The sequence below is a fragment of the Oncorhynchus nerka genome, linkage group LG14, assembly GCF_034236695.1.
Source record: "Oncorhynchus nerka isolate Pitt River linkage group LG14, Oner_Uvic_2.0, whole genome shotgun sequence".
Lineage (NCBI taxonomy): Eukaryota > Metazoa > Chordata > Actinopteri > Salmoniformes > Salmonidae > Oncorhynchus > Oncorhynchus nerka.
This window is the reverse complement of record NC_088409.1, coordinates 36,950,398-36,974,073: the sequence shown is the minus strand read 5'-3', so window position 1 is coordinate 36,974,073 and position 23,676 is coordinate 36,950,398. Positions and strand designations below refer to the sequence as shown.

General features: G+C 42.7%; 1 protein-coding gene across 1 annotated transcript in view; it reads left to right on the top strand.

Moving 5' to 3' along the window:
• The window catches only part of LOC115140959 (protein O-linked-mannose beta-1,4-N-acetylglucosaminyltransferase 2-like), a 33,553-nt gene extending 14,789 nt beyond the window's left edge, over nt 1–18,764 (top strand). Inside the window, exon 2 of the mRNA XM_029679484.2 lies at nt 15,306–18,764. Within this exon, the coding sequence (XP_029535344.2) occupies nt 15,380–17,155 (1,776 nt within the window). The 5' untranslated portion in view covers nt 15,306–15,379 and the 3' untranslated portion in view covers nt 17,156–18,764. The remainder of the gene's footprint in view (nt 1–15,305) is intronic.
• Nucleotides 18,765–23,676: the final 4,912 nt, after the last annotated feature.

The following is a 23,676-nucleotide window of genomic DNA, read 5'->3' as shown; positions in this document are numbered from 1 at the left end:
TTCCGGTAGATTTAAATGCTGCTGGTCAAAATGTCAGGTGCCACATTCTGCTAACGGAAACCCTGCCATTGTGGTATTCTGTTGCAGCTATTGATATTAATAAAATAATTTTTCACATAAAATCACCCAAAAGACCCCTCCCCTCATTTTGAAAACCCCTGATTTAGTCATATAAACTAGATTAGATATAGCCTACTTTGTCTATTGTTCACAAAACACTTTACATCAGAACATTTATTTAGCTACATTTCATAGACTTCAAGGCCGTCTCTTAGTAGTGTGTGTACCGCAATAGTATCTGGAGCACCAAAATGTAGGCTAATTTAAGTCATTGAGACAGTGTTCTGTTTTGTCCTGAGTGCTAGCATCTCCAAATACATCCTACCATCCTTTTTTATACATCTGTATCATTTAGAATTGAATTAAGCTATTACACAACAGAGGCCTCTCTGTAAGGGCGCTGTACTGCAGCGCCAGCTGTGCCATCAGAGTCCCTGGGTTCGCGCCCAGGCTCTGTCGTAACCGGCCGCGACCGGGAGGTCCGTGGGGCGAGCACAATTGGCCTAGCGTCGTCCGGGTTAGGGAGGGCTTGGTCGGTAGGGATGTCCTTGTCTCATTGCGCACTAGCGACTCCTGTGGCGGGCCGGGCGCAGTGCGCGCTAACCAAGGTTGCCAGGTGCACGGTGTATCCTCCGACACATTGGTGCGGCTGGCTTCCCGGGTTGGAAGCGCTGTGTTAAGAAGCAGTACGGCTGGTTGGGTTGTGTATCGGAGGACGCATGACTTTCAACCTTCGTCTCTCCCGAGCCCGTACGGGAGTTGTAGCGATGAGACAAGATAGTAGCTACTACAACAATTGGATACCATGAAATTGGGGAGAAAAAGGGGTCAAATTCAACAAAAGAAAACACAAAAAAAAGCTATTGCACAACAGGATATTTTTAATATGGAAAGCATCATGGGGATGCAAACTAGTCATCTTTCGGCAAATTCGCCGTTTTGAATCCAAAATATGCGACCTACGTGATTCTTGTCAATCCGATGATAAACTTTTTGGGGTGGGGGGGCTTTGGATGACTACTGGCTGTATGCGAACGAGTGATGCGCGTTTCGAGCAATACTGGCTGTATCCAAGGCTCAGCCAATCATTCACATAACAACAGAGTGCAGCACACGACTGAAGAGAGAAGAGACAACCAATGTGCTAGGTACAGCATCAGTGCGCACTCTAGAAAGACAGCGGAGAGTGGAATGGCAGTTTGCCATTAATTTACAGCAGGGTGTCCCTGGCCTTGAACATAATGAAGAGGTAGGTGAGAAACCTGACCACGAAGATGGGGGTGAGGAAGCGTACTTCATGAGCTGTAACCCGAAAAATGACTGGCATTTGGAAAGTTTGAGGTGAGGGAGAAAGTGTGGTGGAACAAGTAATGGTAACTTTACTTAAAAATGCTATCTTGCTAGATGGATCGAATTCTCCGTTAGCTGGCCAGAGAAATGTTGACCAACATTGGCCAACAAATAATTTAGTTTATGGTGTGAAAATTAACTAGCTAATAAAGTCAGACCGCTAACGTTACATCAGATAAGCTAACATTAGTAACCTAACCATTTCGCTATGGAATTATAGCGACCCTCACGGACAGCTGTGTTATGCTATTGGTTGGTTGTGTTGTATTTACCAGTACCCAGTGTTCGCGGGGTCCGACATGCCAATCGACCTGCTATCTGCCAACCACAGGAATGCCTCAAATGTTCTGATGCTGGGCATCCTGGTGGTTGGCGGAGTGGCGTGGAGGGAGGATGGAGCATTGGGTTTTAAGACCGGGTTTAGCCATTGTTCTCTCTCTTACGTGTGGCCGTCACAAGAGAAGGTCACGGTTGTTTTATAGGGTATCCTTCATTTATTTGGCGTGGGCTACGGCCAAACAGTAGCCTGTGTGAAGTTCGGAAACTCAGTCCTCTGTCTGGACCCTTGTTCCTTTATGATCTAGTCAGGTCATTACAGTATTAACTGGCGTACGACTCCTTGTGCAGAAAAGCTTGCGTGAATGCACTCAAATAATAATAATTTAATTATCAGACAAAGTGGATGATGCTACCTCTCCTCCGCTCTCTCCACTGGCTTCCAGTTGAAGCTCGCATCCGCTACAAGACCATGGTGCTTGCCTACGGAGCTGTGAGGGGAACGGCACCTCAGTACCTCCAGGCTCTGATCAGGCCCTACACCCAAACAAGGGCACTGCGTTCATCCACCTCTGGCCTGCTCGCCTCCCTACCACTGAGGAAGTACAGTTCCCGCTCAGCCCAGTCAAAACTGTTCGCTGCTCTGGCCCCCCAATGGTGGAACAAACTCCCTCACGACGCCAGGACAGCGGAGTCAATCACCACCTTCCGGAGACACCTGAAACCCCACCTCTTTAAGGAATACCTAGGATAGGATAAAGTAATCCCTCTCACCCCCTTAAAAGATTTAGATGCACTACTGTTCCACTGGATGTCATAAGGTGAATGCACCAATTTGTAAGTCGCTCTGGATAAGAGCGTCTGCTAAATGACTTAAATGTAATGTTAAATGTAGAAACATTACTGCTTATACAAATTCGTACTCCTAAAAATTGCCTTTTTAGAAGTGAACAAGTCTTTCTCATTATTGTCCACCTCGGCTCAGGTCATCTAGCAAAACATAATGTCAAGTAGTCTATGCATCTTTACATGTATTTTTCTGAGATAACAGGGAACAAGGGAATAGTGTAGGTTTCTTGTAACATAATTATTTAAATACATGTGTTTTAGTGGCCGTCTAGTCAGAAGTTGGATCACAGATAACCTTGAAAGATCCATATAAATGTTTTATTTTAAATTTTTATCTACAATTATATTAAATTAGAAATTGAACATACCGGTGTTTTGGACAAGAGTGACTGCTATTTCTTCTCTTATGATGTTAACATCTTTGTTCATATTTTAAAAGACAATTGACTCCTCTTTCAGAACACATTCAGCAAACTGGGGAAAAAATTTGATGGGCATTTCAGTTTTCCTCAACAAAATTATGTTACACTTAGAATTCTAATTCGCAAGTATACAACGACACAGCTATAATATAATTTGACAGTTCTGTTTTGCCTTTTAGTCAGTATACTTTCAGCAGGTTAATTGTACATTACTTATACTCTCATACTTACTTTCAAGGCAAAGACATCACAAGATGTAACATCTTGTTAGCATGGGTGAGGAAGGGTATCACACGCCCACCTGGAGATATTACACCCCTTCTCTCTCAGGAATGGTCTGAACATACACTGCTCAAAAAAATAAAGGGAACACTTAAACAACACAATGTAACTCCAAGTCAGTCACACTTCTGTGAAATCAAACTGTCCACTTAGGAAGCAACACTGATTGACAAATTTCACATGCTGTTCTACAAATGGAATAGACGGCAGGTGGAAATGATAGGCAATTAGCAAGACACCTCCAATAAAGGAGTGGTTCAGCAGGTGGTGACCACAGACCACTTCTCAGTTCCTATGCTTCCTGGCTGATGTTTTGCTCACTTTTGAATGCTGGCGGTGCTTTCACTCTAGTGGTAGCATGAGACTGAGTCTACAACCCACACAAGTGGCTCAGGTAGTGCAGCTCATCCAGGATGGCACATCAATGCGAGCTGTGGCAAGAAGGTTTGCTGTGTCTGTCAGCGTAGTGTCCAGAGCATGGAGACGCTACCAGGAGACAGGCCAGTACATCAGGAGACGTGGAGGAGGCCGTAGGAGGGCAACAACCCAGCAGCAGGACCGCTACCTCCACCTTTGTGCAAGGAGGAGCAGGAGGAGCACTGCCAGAGCCCTGCAAAATGACTTCCAGCAGGCCACAAATGTGCATGTGTCTGCTCAAATGGTCAGAAACAGACTCCATGAGGGTGGTATGAGGGCCCGATGTCCACAGGTGGGGGTTGTGCTTACAGCCTAACACCGTGCAGGACGTTTGGCATTTGCCAGAGAACACCAATATTAGCAAATTCGCCACTGGCGCCATGTGCTCTTCACAGATGAAAGCAGGTTCACACTGAGCACATGTGACAGACGTGACAGAGTCTGGAGACGCCGTGGAGAACGTTCTGCTGCCTGCAACATCCTCCAGAATGACCGGTTTGGCGGTGGCCATGCTAGGTAAAGCTCCGCCTTATCTCAGTTCACTGGTCACGATGGCAACACCCATCCGTAGCACGCGCTCCAGCAGGTGTATCTCACTGATCATCCCTAAAGCCAACACCTCATTCGGCCGCCTTTCGTTCCAGTACTCTGCTGCCTGTGACTGGAATTGCAAAAATCGCTGAAGTTGGAGACTTTTATCTCCCTCACCAACTTCAAACATCTGCTATCTGAGCAGCTAACCGATCGCTGCAGCTGTACATAATCTATTGGTAAACAGCCCACCCATTTTCACCTACCTCATCCCCACAGTTTTTATTTATTTACTTTTCCGCTCTTTTGCACACCAATATCTCTACCTGTACATGATCATCTGATCATTTATCACTCCAGTGTTAATCTGCAATATTGTAATTATTCGCCAACCTCCTCATGCCTTTTGCACACATTGTATATATACTCCCCTTTTCTTCTACTGTGTTATTGACTTGTTAATTGTTTACTCCATGTGTAACTCTTTGTTGTCTGTTCACACTGCTATGCTTTATCTTGGCCAGGTCGCAGTTGCAAATGAGAACTTGTTCTCAACTAGCCTACCTGGTTAAATAAAGGTGAAATAAAAAAAATAAAAAATGGTGTGGGGTGGCATTTCTTTGGGGGGCCGCACAGCCCTCCATGTGCTCGCCAGAGGTAGCCTGACTGCCATTAGGTACCGAGATGAGATCCTTAGACCCCTTGTGAGACCATATACTGGTGCGGTTGGCCCTGGGTTCCTCCTAATGCTAGACAATGCTAGACCTCATGTGGCTGGAGTGTGTCAGCAGTTCCTGCAAGAGGAAGGCATTGATGCTATGGACTGGCCCGCCCGTTCCCCAGACCTGAATCCAATTGAGCACATCTTGGACATCATGTCTCGCTCCATCCACCAACGCCATGTTGCACCACAGACTGTCCAGGAGTTGGCGGATGCTTTAGTCCAGGTCTGGGAGGAGATCCCTCAGGAGACCATCCACCACCTCATCAGGAGCATGCCCAGGCATTGAAGGGAGGTCATACAGGCACGTGGAGGCCACACACACACTACTGAGCCTCATTTTGACTTGTTTTAAGGACATTACATCAAAGTTGGATCAGCCTGTAGTGTGGTTTTCCACTTTAATTTTGAGTGTGACTCCAAATCCAGACCTCCATGGGTTGATAAATTTGATTTCCATTGATCATTTTTGTGTGATTTTGTTGTCAGCACATTCAACTCTGTAAAGAAAAAAGTATTTAATAAGAATATTTCATTCATTCAGATCTAGGATGTGTTATTTTAGTGTTCCCTTTATTTTTTTGAGCAGTGTATATGTTAATGAAAGTACAGCATTTTGGAACACTTTATTGATTACAATATAGAGATTAATAACAGAGGGGATTCTGAGAAGGCAGGGATTCCAGCAGGGTGTGAGTAGTCAAATCTGGAGCTGACGCGGGCTGGAATGTAAATGACGTGATAATCATTATCTAACATTTGAGAAAGGGCAGGCATTCCCTCGGATGAAGAGCATCTCCGTCTTCCTGATTATGTGCTGTCATCCAGGTGAAAATGTCACCTGTATATCTGATGTAGGATAAGAGATAAGTTGAGTGTCCTGTGCATATGAATATGTACTGTGCATGTGTGTGTATATCTTGATATATATATAGATATATATATAAATATATATTTTATTTATTTATTTCTTATCATTATTGTGTTTGAGGGGTGGGCGGAGGTTGATGGTGGAGGTGCTGGGGGTGTCCTATTGAGGGCGAAGGGACCTATTGGGGAGAGGATTTTTCATGGAGGCACATTGTCATAGGTTTGTTTATTATATTATACATTTATACTTTTTTTTTTTTTGATTTTTTTATTATAACAGTTGACTGTGATTATGGATATGCACTCATGTTGACTTATATATTTGAACTATATTTGAACTTTTTTGCGCAGAGTACAAATTGTATTATTATTATTTTATTATTACTACTGTACCTACATTCTTATTCTTAAAAACTAAAACAGAAAAAGTTTAAAACAATGTAGAACAATCCATAAGAGGGAAAAGCATGATGGGGGATTGGGGGATGGGTAGAGAGAACAGTAGATGGCTCTGAAAACTATTATTGCTGAAATAACCACTTCCTTTTGTGACTAGAGTCTAATAATTCCTGTGGCACACATCAGAGGGCATGATAGGTCACAAAAAAGGATTCTGAAGTGTCCCAGGCCTTGCAGTCCCAATTAATAATTAATGTATGTGTGTTATATTAACATAGAGGAGGGAGTAAAATGTAGGCAAGAAATAAACATTTCAGAACAACTACTAGTCAAATAAGACATGGGAGAGATGACACATTTTGGCAGTGATTTATTTATAGACTAACACACTTGAAACAAATAGCCAAACTGAAAACTGCAGGCATTACTAGTGCCTCCACCGTGATCAAACTGACATATGAAATGAAACACAGCCGAACGTGATCAGAAATCTCAACTAGCAAGCAAGTCACAGCAATGAAGAATTGAGTGTGTGCGTGTTCATGTGAAGGGGTGGGGTGGGGGGCTTTTCAGCACACCGTTCCTCAAGTTATAACGCGTTAGTTGCTTACTGGACCCTGGCAAAGCTAACGAACTAACTACTATCTGTGAACTAATGTTTTCCCTCTACAATATGTGGTTAATTTTCAGAATGAGAGAATTAGGTGAAAATGAGGCGTTGCTTGTTAAACAAGTGGATTCAGGGATCAAGTGTAGCTGGAGCTGGGCCTGGCTTAAGCTGGATGCCTCTATAGAGGTGAAAGGAACACCACACACTTTCCCTCTTTCTCACTTCGTCAATACAGTGGATAAAAAGGGTGACTCTCTGCCTGAAAGAGCTCAATTATGCCAACAAAGGGTATTATGCTCTGATGGCATATTGTAGAACAGATGTCCACAGGCAGAAAGTGTCAAATGTAATAATGTGCAGTGTAGCCCAAAGATATTGCTTTTGTTGAGATGAACTTGACAGTAACGTGTGTGAGTGAGTGAGTGAGGGGGGGATTGTTACTTGTTTTACTCGGTGAACATTATCTTTGCACACATGTAGCCTTGTGCACTTTTTCTCTACTATAGTGGGCAATTATTTTGAGCAAAAATAGAATGCCTGTTTGTTTCATTCTAGTTCTACTTTAAGATGTTGTTTTCCCAAGTGCAATATTTAGATGTGTGTGGACACAAGCCTTCTATTATAAAGCCTGTCATGGCTAACTGCAATATTAGTGTATTGTTTTGTTTCTCAAGACTTGAGTGTCATTGCAGTAAAGTGTAGGCAACAAATAACATTGGATTGCTTTCTTTACATTTTTTTGCTGTGAGTTAGGTTCACATTAACCACTTTTTGTTTTACACACACAGAATGAGCATGTAGGTCATATTCTTTTGTTGTTTAATTAGTTAAAATCTGCATTTCCCCCTAGCAGTGCAAAAAAAAGAGAAGCCTTTTATGGCCCTCATCCGATTGCATCCCTGCTCTGTAGGGAGAACACTGGAGAGCTGAGTAGTGGAGTTTGATTCACAGTTTCGCTCACAAAAACGTTCAATCTCAAGCCTAAAACCTCAACGGCTCGGTGCAGTGTTAGCTGAAGATGGTGCCATGGAATTGCCTGCTAATTTATCACAGAGGCAGGCTGACCTTTGGAATGCCCTTCAGTACTTGGCACAGTGGAATTGCAATAGGCCCTGCACGCATCCCTGTGGGCCGCCTGTGTGCATCGAGGAGAATTAACACTCACCACTGGCACTGGCACCATTGCCCTTGTCCTCATGGATTGGAGGGAAATGCTGCTTTAGGTCTTCATGCTGTGACATTTAAGCAGCAGAAAAATGCATTGAGCACTATTAACCTATTAGTAAAATGAAGTGGTATTGCCTTAATGGCATACCAACTTGTAGGAATTTGTTAAATGGGTAGGCTAAAAGGGAAAGCCGAGGGGTTTGTGCTATCTGCCTATACAGGTACATTTAAAATCTTAGAAGTAATTTCTGGACCTAAATCCCATGTAGGGGGCTTGGTCAAACTTCAGAAGAACCATGTAGGTCAATTAATTTGTTTAGGGATAGCCAGAGGTCACTTCCCAAATGGCACCCTATTCCCTTTGTAGTGCACTACTTCTGATCAGGTCACATCAAAAGTAGTGCACTGTAAAGGGGATAGAGTGCCATTTGGGAAAACCTTGTCCTCCTGATGACACCCAGGTCATGAAGCCTATAGGTCCAACTGTCAAGGTCACCAGCGGTGTCTAATTATGGGCTTTAGCCCCCTGTCAGTACAATATGGATCAGTAGGCAAAGGTGAGTTAACCAAACCTGTCTCCTCTGCCAGTGCCCTTGGCGAATGGCGATCCAAGTCAAACATTTGGGGAGAGGAGAAAAAGGAGGCCCGGGTATGGATGGGATTCACTCAGTTTAACTTCAAATGTAGTGCAGTTCACATATGAGAATTATGAGTACCAATACGTCTGCATTGCTATCATATTGTATCTATAGATGGCGATAAGGGCTTCCCCAATACTTTTCTCACCTGAATTAGTATCATGCTCTTTTGGTAAACTAAATCTCAAGTTGTAATGAAAACAAGTGGGAAAAGCTCTTGTGTAACTGATCTTTTTCCTGTAACTTAGCTAAAACTGCAGGGTATTACCACAAAGACTGAGCCCACTACTACCACTGACATATTGTAGCCTAGGTATTTTGATGTCAAAATAGCCTGAGGACTTTTTAGCCTGTCTCTATTGCAGCATATGAGAGCAGATATGGAAAGAGAGAATGAGAGCAGCAAGAGCGAGAGTGAAAGAGAGAGCAGGGAGGGAGAGATGGAGCCATTATGTCTTTGTTCAATCCGGCTTCTTCCTCCAGGGCCCTTGGCTTGGCTGGCTGTTGGAGGAGAGAGAGTCCGGGGCTTTAGGAGAGTGTAAGGCTGGCTGTGTCCAATGGGCCCTGGTCAAAAGTATTGCACTAAATAGAAAATAGGGTGCCATTTGGGATTTAGACAGAGTCAGGCCAGAGATACTGGAGTTCATTATGAGCTCAGTCTGGAGAGGAGAGAGACAGGAAGACCGTGGGGGGATGGCTACTCTCTGGGGATGCTAGTGGCAAAGGAGGATTCTCAAGGAGTTTTTAGGATGGAGCGATTTGACCCAAGGAAAAAATGAAGAAATCAGAGGTGCATGTGTGTGTGCAAATATGTGTTGGAAGTGGCAATGACCATTTGATATCTGCTGTATGAATCTTGTGCTCCATAATGTCTGCTGCTCAAAGCATTAGAGGCATTGAGGTAGGGCTAAAGTTATTTTACTTAACCTGGGATTGAAGGACAGATGGGCATGGCTGCAAGGTAGGCTTGGGTGGTATCCAGATTGTCCTACCTTCAAACCAACCTTGAGCCATCCTGGGATATTCGGTAATACCTGCACCGGACACAAGGGGCGCTATTTTCAAACCCCACTTAGCCTCTAATCCCAAGGTTAGCAATGCTAACAAGTACATGGAAAATAACATAGAGATTGCTAGTCAAATGCAAACTAGCGCATGCAATTATTTTATATAGTCTCTGATAAACTGTTTGCGGGACAGATATCACAGCTCATAAAGTTTATAAAAGTAACAAAAAGAATGCTACTCACAGTTTTCTGCATGCACAAAATGAATATTAGACGGCATGGTAGGTTTATTTATCAAAATAGTTTAACCTGCTTTTTTGTAATGATCACTGATCTGGCTTTCAAAGCTAAATATGAAAATGCCCTTTTTGTTACAAATTTAACCAGAATAATGTACAATGCACATCCACTAATAACTAACCCATTTCTGGTAGCAGGCATTATAGAAAATTAATAATGGTTTCATAAAACATCTCTCAAGCACAAGCCTACGTGCTAGTGAGTAGCCAGTGAATCTTTATATTTAAAGTCAGCCAACTTGAATCTACAGTGCATTCAGAAAGTATTCAGACCCCTTGATCTTTTCCACATTTTGTTACGTTACCGCCTTATTCCAAAATGTATTTAAAATAAATAATTCCTCATTAACCTACACACAATAATACCCCATAATGACATGGGAAAAAATGTTTTTTAGAAATAAAATAAACTGAAATATGACTTTTCCATACACTACCGTTCAAAGTTTGGGGTCACCTAGAAATGTCCTTGTTTTTGAAAGAAAAGCTAAACATTTTATCCATTAAAATAACTTAAAATTGATCAGAAATACAGTGTCGACATTGTTAATGTTGTAAATGACTATTGTAGCTGGAAATGGAATATCTACAGTTGACGTCGGAAGTTTACATACACTTAGGTTGGAGTCATTAACTCCTTTTTCAACCACTCCACAAATTTCTTGTTATAAACAAACTATAGTTTTGGCAAGTCGGTTAGAACATCTACTTTGTGCATGACACAAGTCATTTTTCCAACAATTGTTTACAGACAGATTATTTCACTTAAAATTCGATGTATCACAATTCCAGTGGGTCAGAAGTAGAGGTCGACAAATTAATCGGAATGGCCAATTAATTAGGGCCGATTTCAGGTTTTCATAACAATCGGTAATCTGCATTTTTGGACACCGATTGTGGACATTTTTTTTTACCTTAACCTATTTAGGCAAGTCAGTTAAGAACACATTCTTATTTTCAATGACTGCCTGGGAACGGTGGGTTAACTGCCTTGTTCAGGGGCAGAACGACAGGTTTTTACCTTGTCGGCTCGGGGAATCGATCTTGCAACCTTCCGGTTACTAGTCCAATGCTCTAACCACCTGCCTTACATTGCACTCCACGAGGAGCCTGCGTGACAGGCTGACTACCTGTTACGCGAGTGCAGCAAGAAGCCAAGGTAAGTTGCTAGCTAGCATTAAACTTATCTAATAAAAATAATCAACCTTAACAGAATCACAAATTAACTACACATGGTTGATATTACTAGTTTATCTAGCTTGTCCTGCGTTGCATATAATCGATGCGGTGCCTGTTAATTTATCGAATCACAGCCTACTTCTCCAAACAGGTGATGATTTAACCAGCGCATTCGCGAAAAAGCACTGTCGTTGCACCAATGTGTACCTAACCATAAACATCAATGCCTTTCTTTAAAATCAACAAGTATATATTTTTAAACCTGCATATTTAGTTAATATTGCCTGCTAACATGACTTTCTTTTAACTAAGGAAATTGTGTCACTTCTCTAGCGTTCCGTGCAAGCAGTCAGGGTATATGCAGCAGTTTGTGCTGCCAGGCTCGTTGTGAACTGTGTGAAGTCCATTTATTCCTAACAAGGACCGTAATTAATTTGCCAGAATTGTACATAATTATGACATAACATTGAAGGTTGTACAATGTAACAGCAATATTTAGACTTAGGGATGCCACCGGTTACATAAAATACGGAATGGTTCTGTATTTCACTGAAAGAATAAACGTTTTGTTTTTCGAAATTATAGTTTCTGGATTTGACGATTTTAATGACCAAAGGCTCATATTTCTGTGTTTATTATATTATAATTAAGTCTATGATTTGATAGAGCCGTCTGACTGAGTGGTGGTAGGCAGCAGCAGGCTCGTAAGCATTCATTCAAACAGCACTTTCGTGCGTTTGCCAGCAGCTCTTCATTGTGCTTCAAGCATTGAGCTGTTTATGACTTCAAGCCTATCAACTCCCGAGATTAGGCTGGTGTAACCGATGTGAAATGGCTAGCTAGTTAGCGGGGTGCGCGCTAATAGCGCTTCGATCCGTGACGGCACTCGCTCTGAGACCTTGAAGTAGTTGTTCCCCTTCCCCGGTCAGGAAGGAGACACGTTCTGTCTCCTAGAGATGAACGTACTTTGTTGTGAAACGTGCAAATCAATCCCAGAACAACAGCAAAGGACCTTGTGAAGATGCTGGAGGAAACGGGTACAAAAGTATCTATATCCACAGTAAAACGAGTCCTATGTCGACCGACTCTGAAAGGCCGCTCAGCAAGGAAGAAGCCACTGCTCCAAAACCAGCATCAAAAATCCAGACTACGGTTTGCAACTGCACATTGGGACAAAGATCGTACTTTTTGGAGAAATGTCCTCTGGTCTGTTGAAACAAAAATAGAACTGTTTGGCCATAATGACCATTGTTATGTTTGGAGGAAAACACAATCCCAACCGTGAAGCACGGGGGTGGCATCATCATGTTGTGGGGGTGCTTTACTGCAGAAGGGACTGGTGCACTTCACAAAATAGATAGTTTTCCTCCCTCATGATGCTATGTGGATATATTGAAGCAACATCTCGAGACATCGGTCACGAAGTTAAAGCTTGGTCACAAATGGGTCTTCCAAATGGACAATGACCCCAAGCATACTTCCAAATTTGTGGCAAAATGGCTTAAGGACAACAGTCAAGGTATTGGAGTGGCCATCACAAAGCCCTGACTTCAATCCTATAGAAAATTTGTGGGCAGAACTGAAAAAGTGTGTGCGAGCAAGGAGGCCTACATCCTGATTCAGTTACACCGTTCTGTCAGGAGGAATGGGCCAAAATTCACCCAACTTATTGTGGGAAGCTTGTGGAAGGTTACCCGAAACGTTTGACCCAAGTTAAACAATTTAAAGACAATGCTACCAAATACTAATTGAGTGTATGTAAACTTCTGACCCACTGGGAATGTGTTGAAAGAAATAAAAGATGAAATAAATCATTCTCTCTACTATTTTTCTGACATGTCACATTCTTAAAATAAAGTGGTCATCCTAACTGACCTAAGACAGGGACTTGTTACTAGGATTAAATTGTGAAAAACGGAGTTTAAATGTATTTGGCTAAGGTGTATTTAAATTTCGGACTTCAACTGTACGTAGGCGTACAGAGGTCCATTATCAGCAACCATCACTCCTGTGTTCCAATGGCACATTGTGTTAGCTAATCCAAGTGTATAATTTTAAAAAGCTAATTGAGCAATAGAAAACCCTTTTGCAATTGATAGCACAGCTAAACTTTTGTCCTGATTTTAAAGCAGCAATAAAACTCTCCTCCTTTAGACTAGTTGAGTACCTGGAGCATCAGCATTTGTGGGTTCGATTACAGGCTCCAAATGGCCAGAAACAAAGCATTTTCTTCTGAAACTCGTCAGTCTATTCTTGTTCTGAGAAATGAAGGCTATTCCATGTGAGAAATTGCCAAGAAACTGAAGATCTCGTACAACGCCGTGTACTACTTCCTCCACAGAACAGCACAAACTGGCTCTAACCAGAATAGAAAGAGGAGTGGGAGGCCCCGGTGCACAACTGAGCAAGACGACAAGTACACTAGAGTGTCTAGTTTGAGATACAGACGCCTCACAAGTCCTCAACTGGCAGCTTCATTAAGTAGTACCCGCAAAACACCAGTCTCAACGTCAACAGTGAAGAGACGACTCCGGGATGCTGGCCTTCTGGGAAGAGTCCCGTGGCTATTACCAAATACTTTGGAATACGGCAAATACAGTATACCGACCAAGTCTACTGCAGACTGTCTGGCTCCAGGGAGAGGAATGAAGTGTATTTAGTGTCTGTAGCCCAAAGTTGAAGGTTAGGGAGATAGTCCGTAGATGCCAATGACTACACTAACTCTCTTGACTCTTCTTTTTGAGTATTGTTATGTAAGTAAGTTATGGTGATATAAAGCAGTGAACACCCTCAACTTTTCTATACTGGAATAATTATATTATTTTAATCTCAACCGCTATTATGGAAAGTGATATTTATAGTATCTCAGGCAGAGGCTAGCCTATAGAAACATTTAACCTTTATATGACTATTTACCCCCATAGTCTGGATGCAATTGCTTGGGATCCCAAATGGCAATGTATTCCCAAGATAGTGCACTACTTTTTACTGCAGCCCTATAGATCCTGGACTGATCAAAAGTAGTGCACTATATAGGGAATAGCATTTAGGATGCAGATAGTCTGTCTCACCACATGACTCACTTGTTCTCTCAATATGCAGATTAGTGTAGTTTTAAGAGTAACTTTTCTTTTCCCCTTTCTCTCCTCACACTGTCATTCATCAAGACATAATGATTTGAGGTTACTGGAAAGCCTGTGCTTATCCACCAAGGTAAACAAAGGATACGTCTCAAATGGCACACTTTTCCCTAGCCTATACAGTGCACTACTTTTGATCAAATCAAATCAAATGTATTTATATAGCCCTTCGTACATCAGCTGATATCTCAAAGTGCTGTACAGAAACCCAGCCTAAAACCCCAAACAGCAAACAATGCAGGTGTAAAAGCACGGTGGCTAGGAAAAACTCCCTAGAAAGGCCAAAACCTAGGAAGAAACCTAGAGAGGAACCAGGCTATGTGGGGTGGCCAGTCCTCTTCTGGCTGTGCCGGGTAGAGATTATAACAGAACATGACCAAGATGTTCAAATGTTCATAAATGACCAGCATGGTCGAATAATAATAAGGCAGTGTAGTTTGATGAGAGCCATATGAGTCCTGGTCAAAAGTAGTGCACTTAAAATGAATACTTTGAGGTTTTGGCAATGGGGCCCTTTGTCTACTTCCCCAGAGTCAGATGAACTTGTGGATATCATTTGCATGTCTCTGTGTCCAGTTTGAAGGAGGTTAAGAGGTAGTATTGCGAGCCTATGTTAACTAGTGTTGTTAGTTCCCATAGACTTCAGGTCATTGCCTTAACGCTAGATAGCCATTGAGCTAACGCTAGTGAGAAACTTCCTTCAAACTGCACGCAGAGACACTAAAATGGTATCCATGAGTTCATCTGACTCTGGCGAAGTAGGTAAAGGGATTCATTGGCAAAATCCCAGAGTATCCATTTATTTGGGACACAGACAAAGGCTTCTCCAAGGGAAAGGGGCTCTGAGCCATGCTTTGATCCCTAAAATTGAAATTGTTCTACTGGTATGTAGACCTTCATCAATAGCACTATAAATAATCGGCTTGCGCTTTGTTTGATATTATTTATATGATTACTTTGAGTTTGAATGTAATTTGAATTTGGAAAGTCTGAAATATATTATGTTCAATTGGAAACATGATATCAGTAATATGCTAAAAATAATCTCTCTCCCCCCTCCCCCCACCCCCCCTCTCTCTCCTCTCCAGGTGTATCGGCGCCTGGCTAGCGGGAGTCGAAGCATGTTTGTGAGGTCAGAGATCAAATTGGACGTGGAGCTGTGATGCGTGCGGCGAGCTGCAGGATGAACGTGGCGGCGATACTGAACGGCCTGCTGGTGTCGGTGGTGGCAGCACTGCTCTGGAAGTACGTGAGGCTAAGCGAGCACGCTGCAGTACTGGAGGAGGAGCTGCAGCTGACCCGCCAGTCCCAGGAGTTGTCCCAGGCCCGGATAGACTACCACGCTGCTCTGCTGGCACTCCAGGAGTATGGCACCCGTATGGTCTGCACCGGAAAGATGCACACTGATCGCATCTGCCGCTTCGACTACCTGTGCTACTGCACCGAGGCCGAAGAGTTTGTCTTCTTCCACAGCAACTCCTCCTTCATGCTGCCCAACCTGGGGCCCCGGCGATTCCAGCCAGCCCTGCTGGACCTGTCCTCTGTAGAGGATCACAACACCCAGTACTTCAACTTCCTGGAGCTGCCCGCAGCTGCCCTCAAGTTCATGCCCAAGCCTGTGTTCATCCCTGACGTCACCCTCATCCTCAACCGGTTCAATCCGGATAACCTGATGCACGTGTTCCACGATGACCTGCTGCCCATCTTCTACACCATGCGGCAGTACTCGGACCTGGACGATGAGGCCCGCCTGGTCTTCATGGAGGGCTGGGGTGAGGGCGCACACTTTGACCTCTACCGCCTGCTGAGCAGCAAGCAGCCACTTCTCAAAGAACAGCTGAGGAACTTTGGCAAACTTATGTGCTTCACAAAGTCCTACGTGGGCTTGTCCAAGATGACCACATGGTACCAGTACGGCTTTGTCCAGCCACAGGGCCCCAAAGCCAACATCCTGGTCTCTGGGAACGAGATCCGGCAGTTTGCCTCATCGCTGATGGAGAAGCTCAATATCACCACGCGAGGAGAGAAGGAGAGCGCAGCGGAGGAAAATAACGAGTACATCGTAGTGTTCAGTCGCTCCATCAACAGACTCATCCTGAATGAAGCGGAGCTGATCCTGGCGTTAGCGCAGGAGTTCCAGATGAGAGCGGTGACGGTGTCTCTGGAGGAGCAGACCTTCCCCAGTATCATCAAGGTCATCAGCGGGGCCTCCATATTGGTCAGCATGCACGGGGCCCAGCTGGTCTCCTCTCTCTTCCTCTCCCGGGGGGCCGTCGTAGTGGAGCTCTTCCCCTATGCGGTCAACCCAGAGCAGTACACCCCTTACAAAACCCTGGCCTCTCTACCAGGCATGGACCTGCAGTATGTGGCCTGGAGGAACATGGTGGAGGAGAACTCTGTGGCCTACCCAGAGAGGCCCTGGGAGCAGGGAGGTATAGCCCACCTGGATAAGGAAGACCAGGAGCACATCCTGGCCAGTAAGGAAGTGCCCAGACACCTGTGTTGCCGCAACCCAGAGTGGCTCTATCGCATCTACCAGGACACCATAGTGGACATCCCTTCTTTACTAGAGGCTCTCAGAGCGACAGTGAAAACCAGGCCCAACCTGAAGAAGGCCAAGCCTGCCAGCACGGTCCACCCAGGCCAGGTCAGAGAGCCCCAGTGCCAGACGTCGGTCCAGGCCACCAACGAGGCCATGCTGACTGTGTCGTGGCAAATCCCCTGGAACCTCAAGTACCTGAAAGTCAGGGAGGTGAAGTACGAAGTGTGGATCCAGGAGCAAGGAGAGAACACGTACATGCCTTATATTCTCCCCCACCAGAACTATACCTTCTCTGAAAACATCAAACCCTTTACGACGTACCTGGTGTGGGTGCGCTGCATCTTTAACAAAAACCTCCTGGGGCCCTTTGCAGATGTACTCACGTGCAGGACATAATTTGAGTTGATATTTACAGTTTCGAGAATGTGACTGCTTGTTCCAGATGATCAGATGTTGGGGCTTTGGATTATTGAAGGTGATGCTAGAAAGGTTCTGTATAATTTCAGCCAGTAGTTTTGAAAGTAGCGCTCACGAGACAAAATGGGTCCCGGAAAATGGTGCACAATTGTATACGACGTCATTCATTTTGTATGACATGTTACGTCCTGCACGATAAATGTATGTTTCCTGCAATTCGTATGATATGTTATGAATTTGCAAGTGCTTTGAATGGGATCTTAATCTCTTTTTAAAAGGAACTTCTGTGATTGAGGATTGTCTCCGATTTGAGGATAGTTGATATGATGTAATCTGTATCTAGGATGAGAGACTGTGCTGTTTGATGAGACAACCATGTCCTCACACAGAGGAGAGTGAAATGCAGTAGAAATTCAATGGAATTTAGCATTGGACTAGGGAATACATGAGTCACGATTTAAGGATGCATTGTCTGTACCTGGAGAAAGTGCTATACAACATGTATTTTTGAGATATAGGAATTTCTTTAATATACTTATTTATGAGCAAAAATGTATAGTATAAATTCATGTATGTTTTTTTTATTAGTCTTAAACACTGAACCTATCTATCTATACCTGTACTTATTTGAGTGTGTAATGTAGGTTTTCAGCAAAGCCCAGGTGGGACTTTAGGATGACTTGGTCTTGGTTTCATACTTGATTGGTTTGTGATTTGTTATACAGTTATCTGATAAATCACACCTTTGTGGCTTAGCCTACCCTCCTGCACAAAGTTGTAGCTTTGTCATGTTGTCTTTCTAATTGGCAATTTACATAATTGCAGAATGTTGCCAAATCCTTAAAGGGATACTGTGAGATTCTGGCAATTGTCTACTTACCCAGAGTCAAATGAACTCGTGGGTACCATATTTATGCCTCTGCGTGCAGTATGAAGGAAGTTAGAAGTAATTTTGCGAGCCAATCCTAACTAGCATTAGCACAATGACTGGAAGTCTATGGGCATCTGCTAGCTGGGTATCTGCTTCAGGCCTGGGAAATTCCAGTCCTCGGGGACCTGATTGGTGTCAACACTTTTCCCCGATCCCTAGCAAACACACCTGATTTAAACTAATTGGGTTTTTAACTGAAGCTCATGATTAGTTAACTATTGGTGTCAGGTGTGTTAGCTGGGGCAAAAGTGTGACACCAATCAGGCCCCTGAGGACTGGAGTTGCCCAGACCTGCTTGCTGCAGGTACCCATACACTTCCAGTCATTGTGCTAACACTAGTAGCGCTAGCAACTTCCTTCAAACCACACGCAGAGACATAAAAAGGGTATCTATGAGATCATCTGACCCTGAGGAAGTAGATAAAGGTCTTCATTGCCAAAATCCCAAAGTATTCCTTTAAGAGAAACCAAAGTGAATTTGAAAATATGGTCACCAGTCTACAGTACCATTAAGTATGATATTAGTTGTGATTTGGATTATCTTGTGCTTCATTGAGGCTTTAATATTTGCCATTTACCGTTTTGAACTATTGTGACCCATGGATAATAAATTCTTCCCATTTGAGATATTAATTCAGGGCAGATAAAACTTTCAAAGAGTGTGTCCAGGAAAATATGTTGCCAGTTTTCTAAAGATGCTGACTAAAACATGCATTATTCATTCAAATGTAGCAGTCTTTTAAGAACAGGATTCCTCTAAATGAAAATTAAGAGAATCTATTATCATGTATTTATGTGAAAGGTTCTGTTGCTGTGCGGTCACTAGATATGCGAGGGGTAGTTCTATTTCTTTCAGAAGAACTGGAGTTCCTTCAATCAGTTTCTTTGTCCCCATTAAATACAGCAATATCTGAGTGTCCCCATTAATTTCAATTGTCCTATGTTTTGTTATTCAGTCCACACAGTTGCAGAATATGATCAGAATTCCTTACTTACTATTAATGGGTACCATTTCTGATTGTGATCATTTACATTTTGCGCAGGTTATATGCATGCATAAACTTGACTATAATTAGCCTGTTATGCTTTTAATTTGAAAGGGTGGTAATGACTGCTCTGCCCCAAATCAAGCTGGAGGAGTAACCCATTCTATGGCTCATCAGTGCTGCTAACCATGCGTGATGCAGGGTTTGTATCCCAAATGGCACCCTCTTCCCTTTATAGTGTACTCCTTTTGACCAAGACCGATAAAGGTGACCAGAGCCTAAAAATAGTGCTGATTTTGGGACTCAAGTCTATATGATAGTGTGAAATGCTGCCTGTTACTTTTCATTGCCTTGTGGTGTGCAAAACTAAAGTAATGACTAGCTTCCCAGTATGTACCAAGCCCCCAGAGTAAGAGTGCTGATGTAGGATCAGGTCTTGCTGCAGCCCTCCTGTCCTACTAAGCGTATATAATACATTGCCTTCAGAAAGTATTTACACCCTTTGATTTTTTTTTCACATTTTGTTGTTACAAAGTGGGATTAAAATGGTTGACAAAATGTACAATTAAATTAATCTACAAATAATATGTAATGTCAAGTGGAAGAAAAATACTAACATTTGTAAAAAATAAAAAATAAAAAAACACATACAGTATATCTTTATTACGTAAGTATTCAACCCACTTAGTCAACACATGTTAGAATCACCTTTGCCAGCGATTACAGCTGGGAGTCTTTCTGGGCAAGTCTCTAACAGCTTTTCACACCTGGATTGTGCAACATTTGCCCCTTATTCTTCTTAAAATTCTTCAAGCTCTGTCAAATTGGTTATTGATCATTGCTAGCAAACTATTTTCAGGTCTTGCCATAGATTTTCAAGCAGATTTAAGTCAAAACTGTAACTCGGCTACTCAGGAACATTCACTGTTTTGAGAATGACACAAATATTAATTTCCACAAAGTTTGCTGCTTCAGTGTCTTTAGATATTTTTGCCAGATGTTACTATGGAATACTGAAGTATAATTACAAGCATTTCATGAGTGTCGAAGGCTTTTATTGACAATTACTTGAAGTTGATGCAAAAAGTCAATATTTGCAGTGTTGACCCTTCTTTTTCAAGACCTCTGCAATCCGCCCTGGCATGCTGTCGATTAACTTCTGGGCCACATCCTGACTGACGGCAGCCCATTCTTGCATAATCAATGCTTGGAGTTTGTCAGAATTTGTGGGTTTTTGTTTGTCTACCCGCCTCTTGAGGATTGACCACAAGTTCTCAATGGGATTAAGGTCTGGGGAGTTTCCTGGCCATGGACCCAAAATATCGATGTTTTGTTCCCTGAGGCACTTAGTTATCACTTTTGCCTTATGGCAAGGTGCTCCAACATGCTGGAAAAGGCATTGATCGTTACCAAACTGTTCCTGGATGGTTGGGAGAAGTTGCTCTCGGAGGATGTGTTGGTAACATTCTTTATTTATAAAATTGTGAGTGAGCCCACTCCCTTGGCTGAGAAGCAACCCCACACATGTATGGTCTTAGGATGCTTTACTGTTGACACAGGACTGATGGTAGCGCTCACCTTGTCTTCTCAGGACAAGCTTTTTTCCGGATGCCCCAAACAATCGGAAAGGAGAAAATTACTTTACCCCAGTCCTCAGCAGTCCAATCCCTGTAACTTTTGCAGAATATCAGTCTGTCCCTGATGTTTTTCCTGGAGAGATGTGGCTTCTTTGCTGCCCTTCTTGACAGCAGTCCATCCTCCAAAAGTCTTTACCTCACTGTGTGTGCAGATGAACTCACACCTGCCTGCTGCCATTCCTGAGCAAGCTCTGTACTGGTGGTACCCCGATCCCACAGCTGAATCAACTTTAGGAGACGGTCCTGGTGCTTGCTGGACTTTCTTGGGCGCACAGAAGCCTTCTTCACAACAATTGAACCGCTCTCACTGAAGTTCTTGATGATCCGACAAATGGTTGATTTAGGTGCAATCTTACTGGCAGCGGTATCCTTGCCTGTGAAGCCCTTTTTGTGCCAATCAATGATGATGGCACGTGTTTCCTTGCAGGTAACCATGGTTGACAGAGGAAGAACTGATTCCAAGCACCACCCTCCTTTTGAAGCTTCCAGTCTGTTATTCGAACTCAATCAGCATGACAGAGTGATCTCCAGCCTTGTCCTCGTCAACACTCACACTTGTGTTAATGGGAGAATCACTGACATGATGTCAGCTAGTCCTTTTGTGGCAGGGTTGAAATGCAGTGGAAATATTTTTGGGGGATTCAGTTCATTTGCATGGCAAAGAGGGACTTTGCAATTAATTGCAATTCATCTGATCACTCTTCCTAACATTCTGGAGTATATGCAAATTGCCATCATACAAACTGAGGTAGCAGACTTTGTGAAAATTAATATTTGTGTTATTCTCAAAACTTTTGGCCACGACTGTAGATTTGGACTTGTGTTTTAGGTTCGTGTCCAGCTGAAATGTGAATTAATCTTCCAGTGTCTGGTGGAAAGTAGACTGAACCAGGTTTTCCTCTAGAATTTTGCCTGTGCCTAACTCCATTCCATTTATATTTTACCCTGAAAAACTCCCCAGTCTTTAGCGATGACGAGCATAACATGATGCAGTCACCGCTATGCTTGAAAATATGGAGAGTGGTACTCAGTAATGTGTTGTATTGGGTTTTCCCCAAATGTAACACCTTGTATTTAGGACAAAAAGTGAATTGCTTTGCCACATTGTTTCAGTATTCCTTTAGTGCCTTGTTGCAAACAGTGCATGTTTTGGAATATTTTAATTATGTACAGGCTTCCTTCTTTTCACTCTGTCAATTAGGTTAGTATTGTGGAGTAACTACAATGTTGTTGATCCATCCTCAGTTTTCACCTCCCACTGCTTCTCAAAGGGATATTCAATGTCTGTTTGTTTTATTTATATATTTTTTTAACGTATTTAGGCTTGCCATAAAAAAAAGGGTTGAATACTTATTGACTCAATACATTTCAGCTTTTCACTTTTAATTATACAGAACAAAAATATAAACATAACATGCGACAATTAACAATTTTACTGACACAGTTTATAAGGAAATAAATTAGGCCCTAATCTATGGATTTCACATGACTCGGCAGGGGCGCAGCCATGGGTGGGCCTGGGAGGGCATAGACCCACCCACTTGGGAGCCAGGCTCAGCCAATCAGAATTTTAAAAACGTATACAGAAGGGCTTTATCTCAGACAGAAATACTCCTCAGTTTCATTAGCTGTTCGGGTGGCTGGTCTCAGACAATCCCTTAGGTGAAGAAGCCGGATGTGGAGGTCCTGGGCTGGCATGGTTACATGTGATCTGTGGTTGTGAGGCCGGTTGGCCATACTGCCAAATTGAAAAATGAAATTGTTAGAGGCGGCTTATGGTAGAGAAATTAACATTAAATTCTCTGGCAACAGTTCTGGTGGACATTCCTGTAGTCAGAATGCTAATTGCACGCTCCCTCAACTTGAAACCTCTGTGGCATTGTGTTGTGTGACAACTGCACATTTTAGTGGCCTTTTATTGTCCCCAGCACAAGGTACACCTGTGCAATGATCATGCTGTTTAATCAGCTTCTTTATATGCTACACCTGTCAGGTGGATGGATTATCTTGGTAAAGGTTAAATGCTCACTAATAGGAACTTAAAATAAATTTGTGCTCAAAATTGGAAAGAACATTTCTGGGATCTTTTATTTAAGCTCATGAAACATGGGACCAACACATTACATGTTGCGTTTATATTTTTGTTCAGTATAATTTTGAAATGTTTTGAAAATCATTATTCCACTTTGACATTATGCTGTTTTGTGTGTACGGCAGTGGAAAAATCTCAATTGAATCCATTTTAAATTCAGGCTGTAACACAACAAAATGTGGAAAAAGTCAAGGGGTGTGAATACTTTCTGAAGGCACTGTATTGTGATCGAAAAGGTTAAAATGTCCTAAATCAGCACTCCTACTCTGAGACACTTGACATGCGGACCCAGATCTTTCTGTCCCGGGGTTGAGTTTTCAGCAGAGGTCACAGGTTTAAAACTAGTTTGACGGGTTTTGAGGCAACTGAGAGTGGTGACATGAATCTGTGAATCAATAGCATTGGATTGGGTTTCTCTCTTCCCCTAAAACAGCACAAGTGTGCCAATTCATGGACTTTGCAATGCGTGTATTGGTGTAACAATTTAATGGACATTAGTGGTGTCATAATAATCAAGGGATTTAAATGTAGTGCTTACTGGCTAGTATGTGAATATCCTACCCATTGTGCTGTACCCATTGAGGTATCTTACCAATTAACTAAATTCCTCATTAACTGGAATTGATCCCTTTTTGATTGAGATATGTTTCGGTTTGAAAGTCAACTTGAACTGTTAAAAAAAAAAAAAAAAAAAAAAAAAGTTCTCAAATGCAGTTCTGTCCGGGTTGGGATTCAAGAGATTATTTTGAACTGTTGTTCAATGTGATGTAGTATTTTGTGTGTTTGTAATGCTTGTTAGTTTGTGTATACCACCTCCAGTAAATAAATTATATTTGCTAAGACTGAAGTGTGTC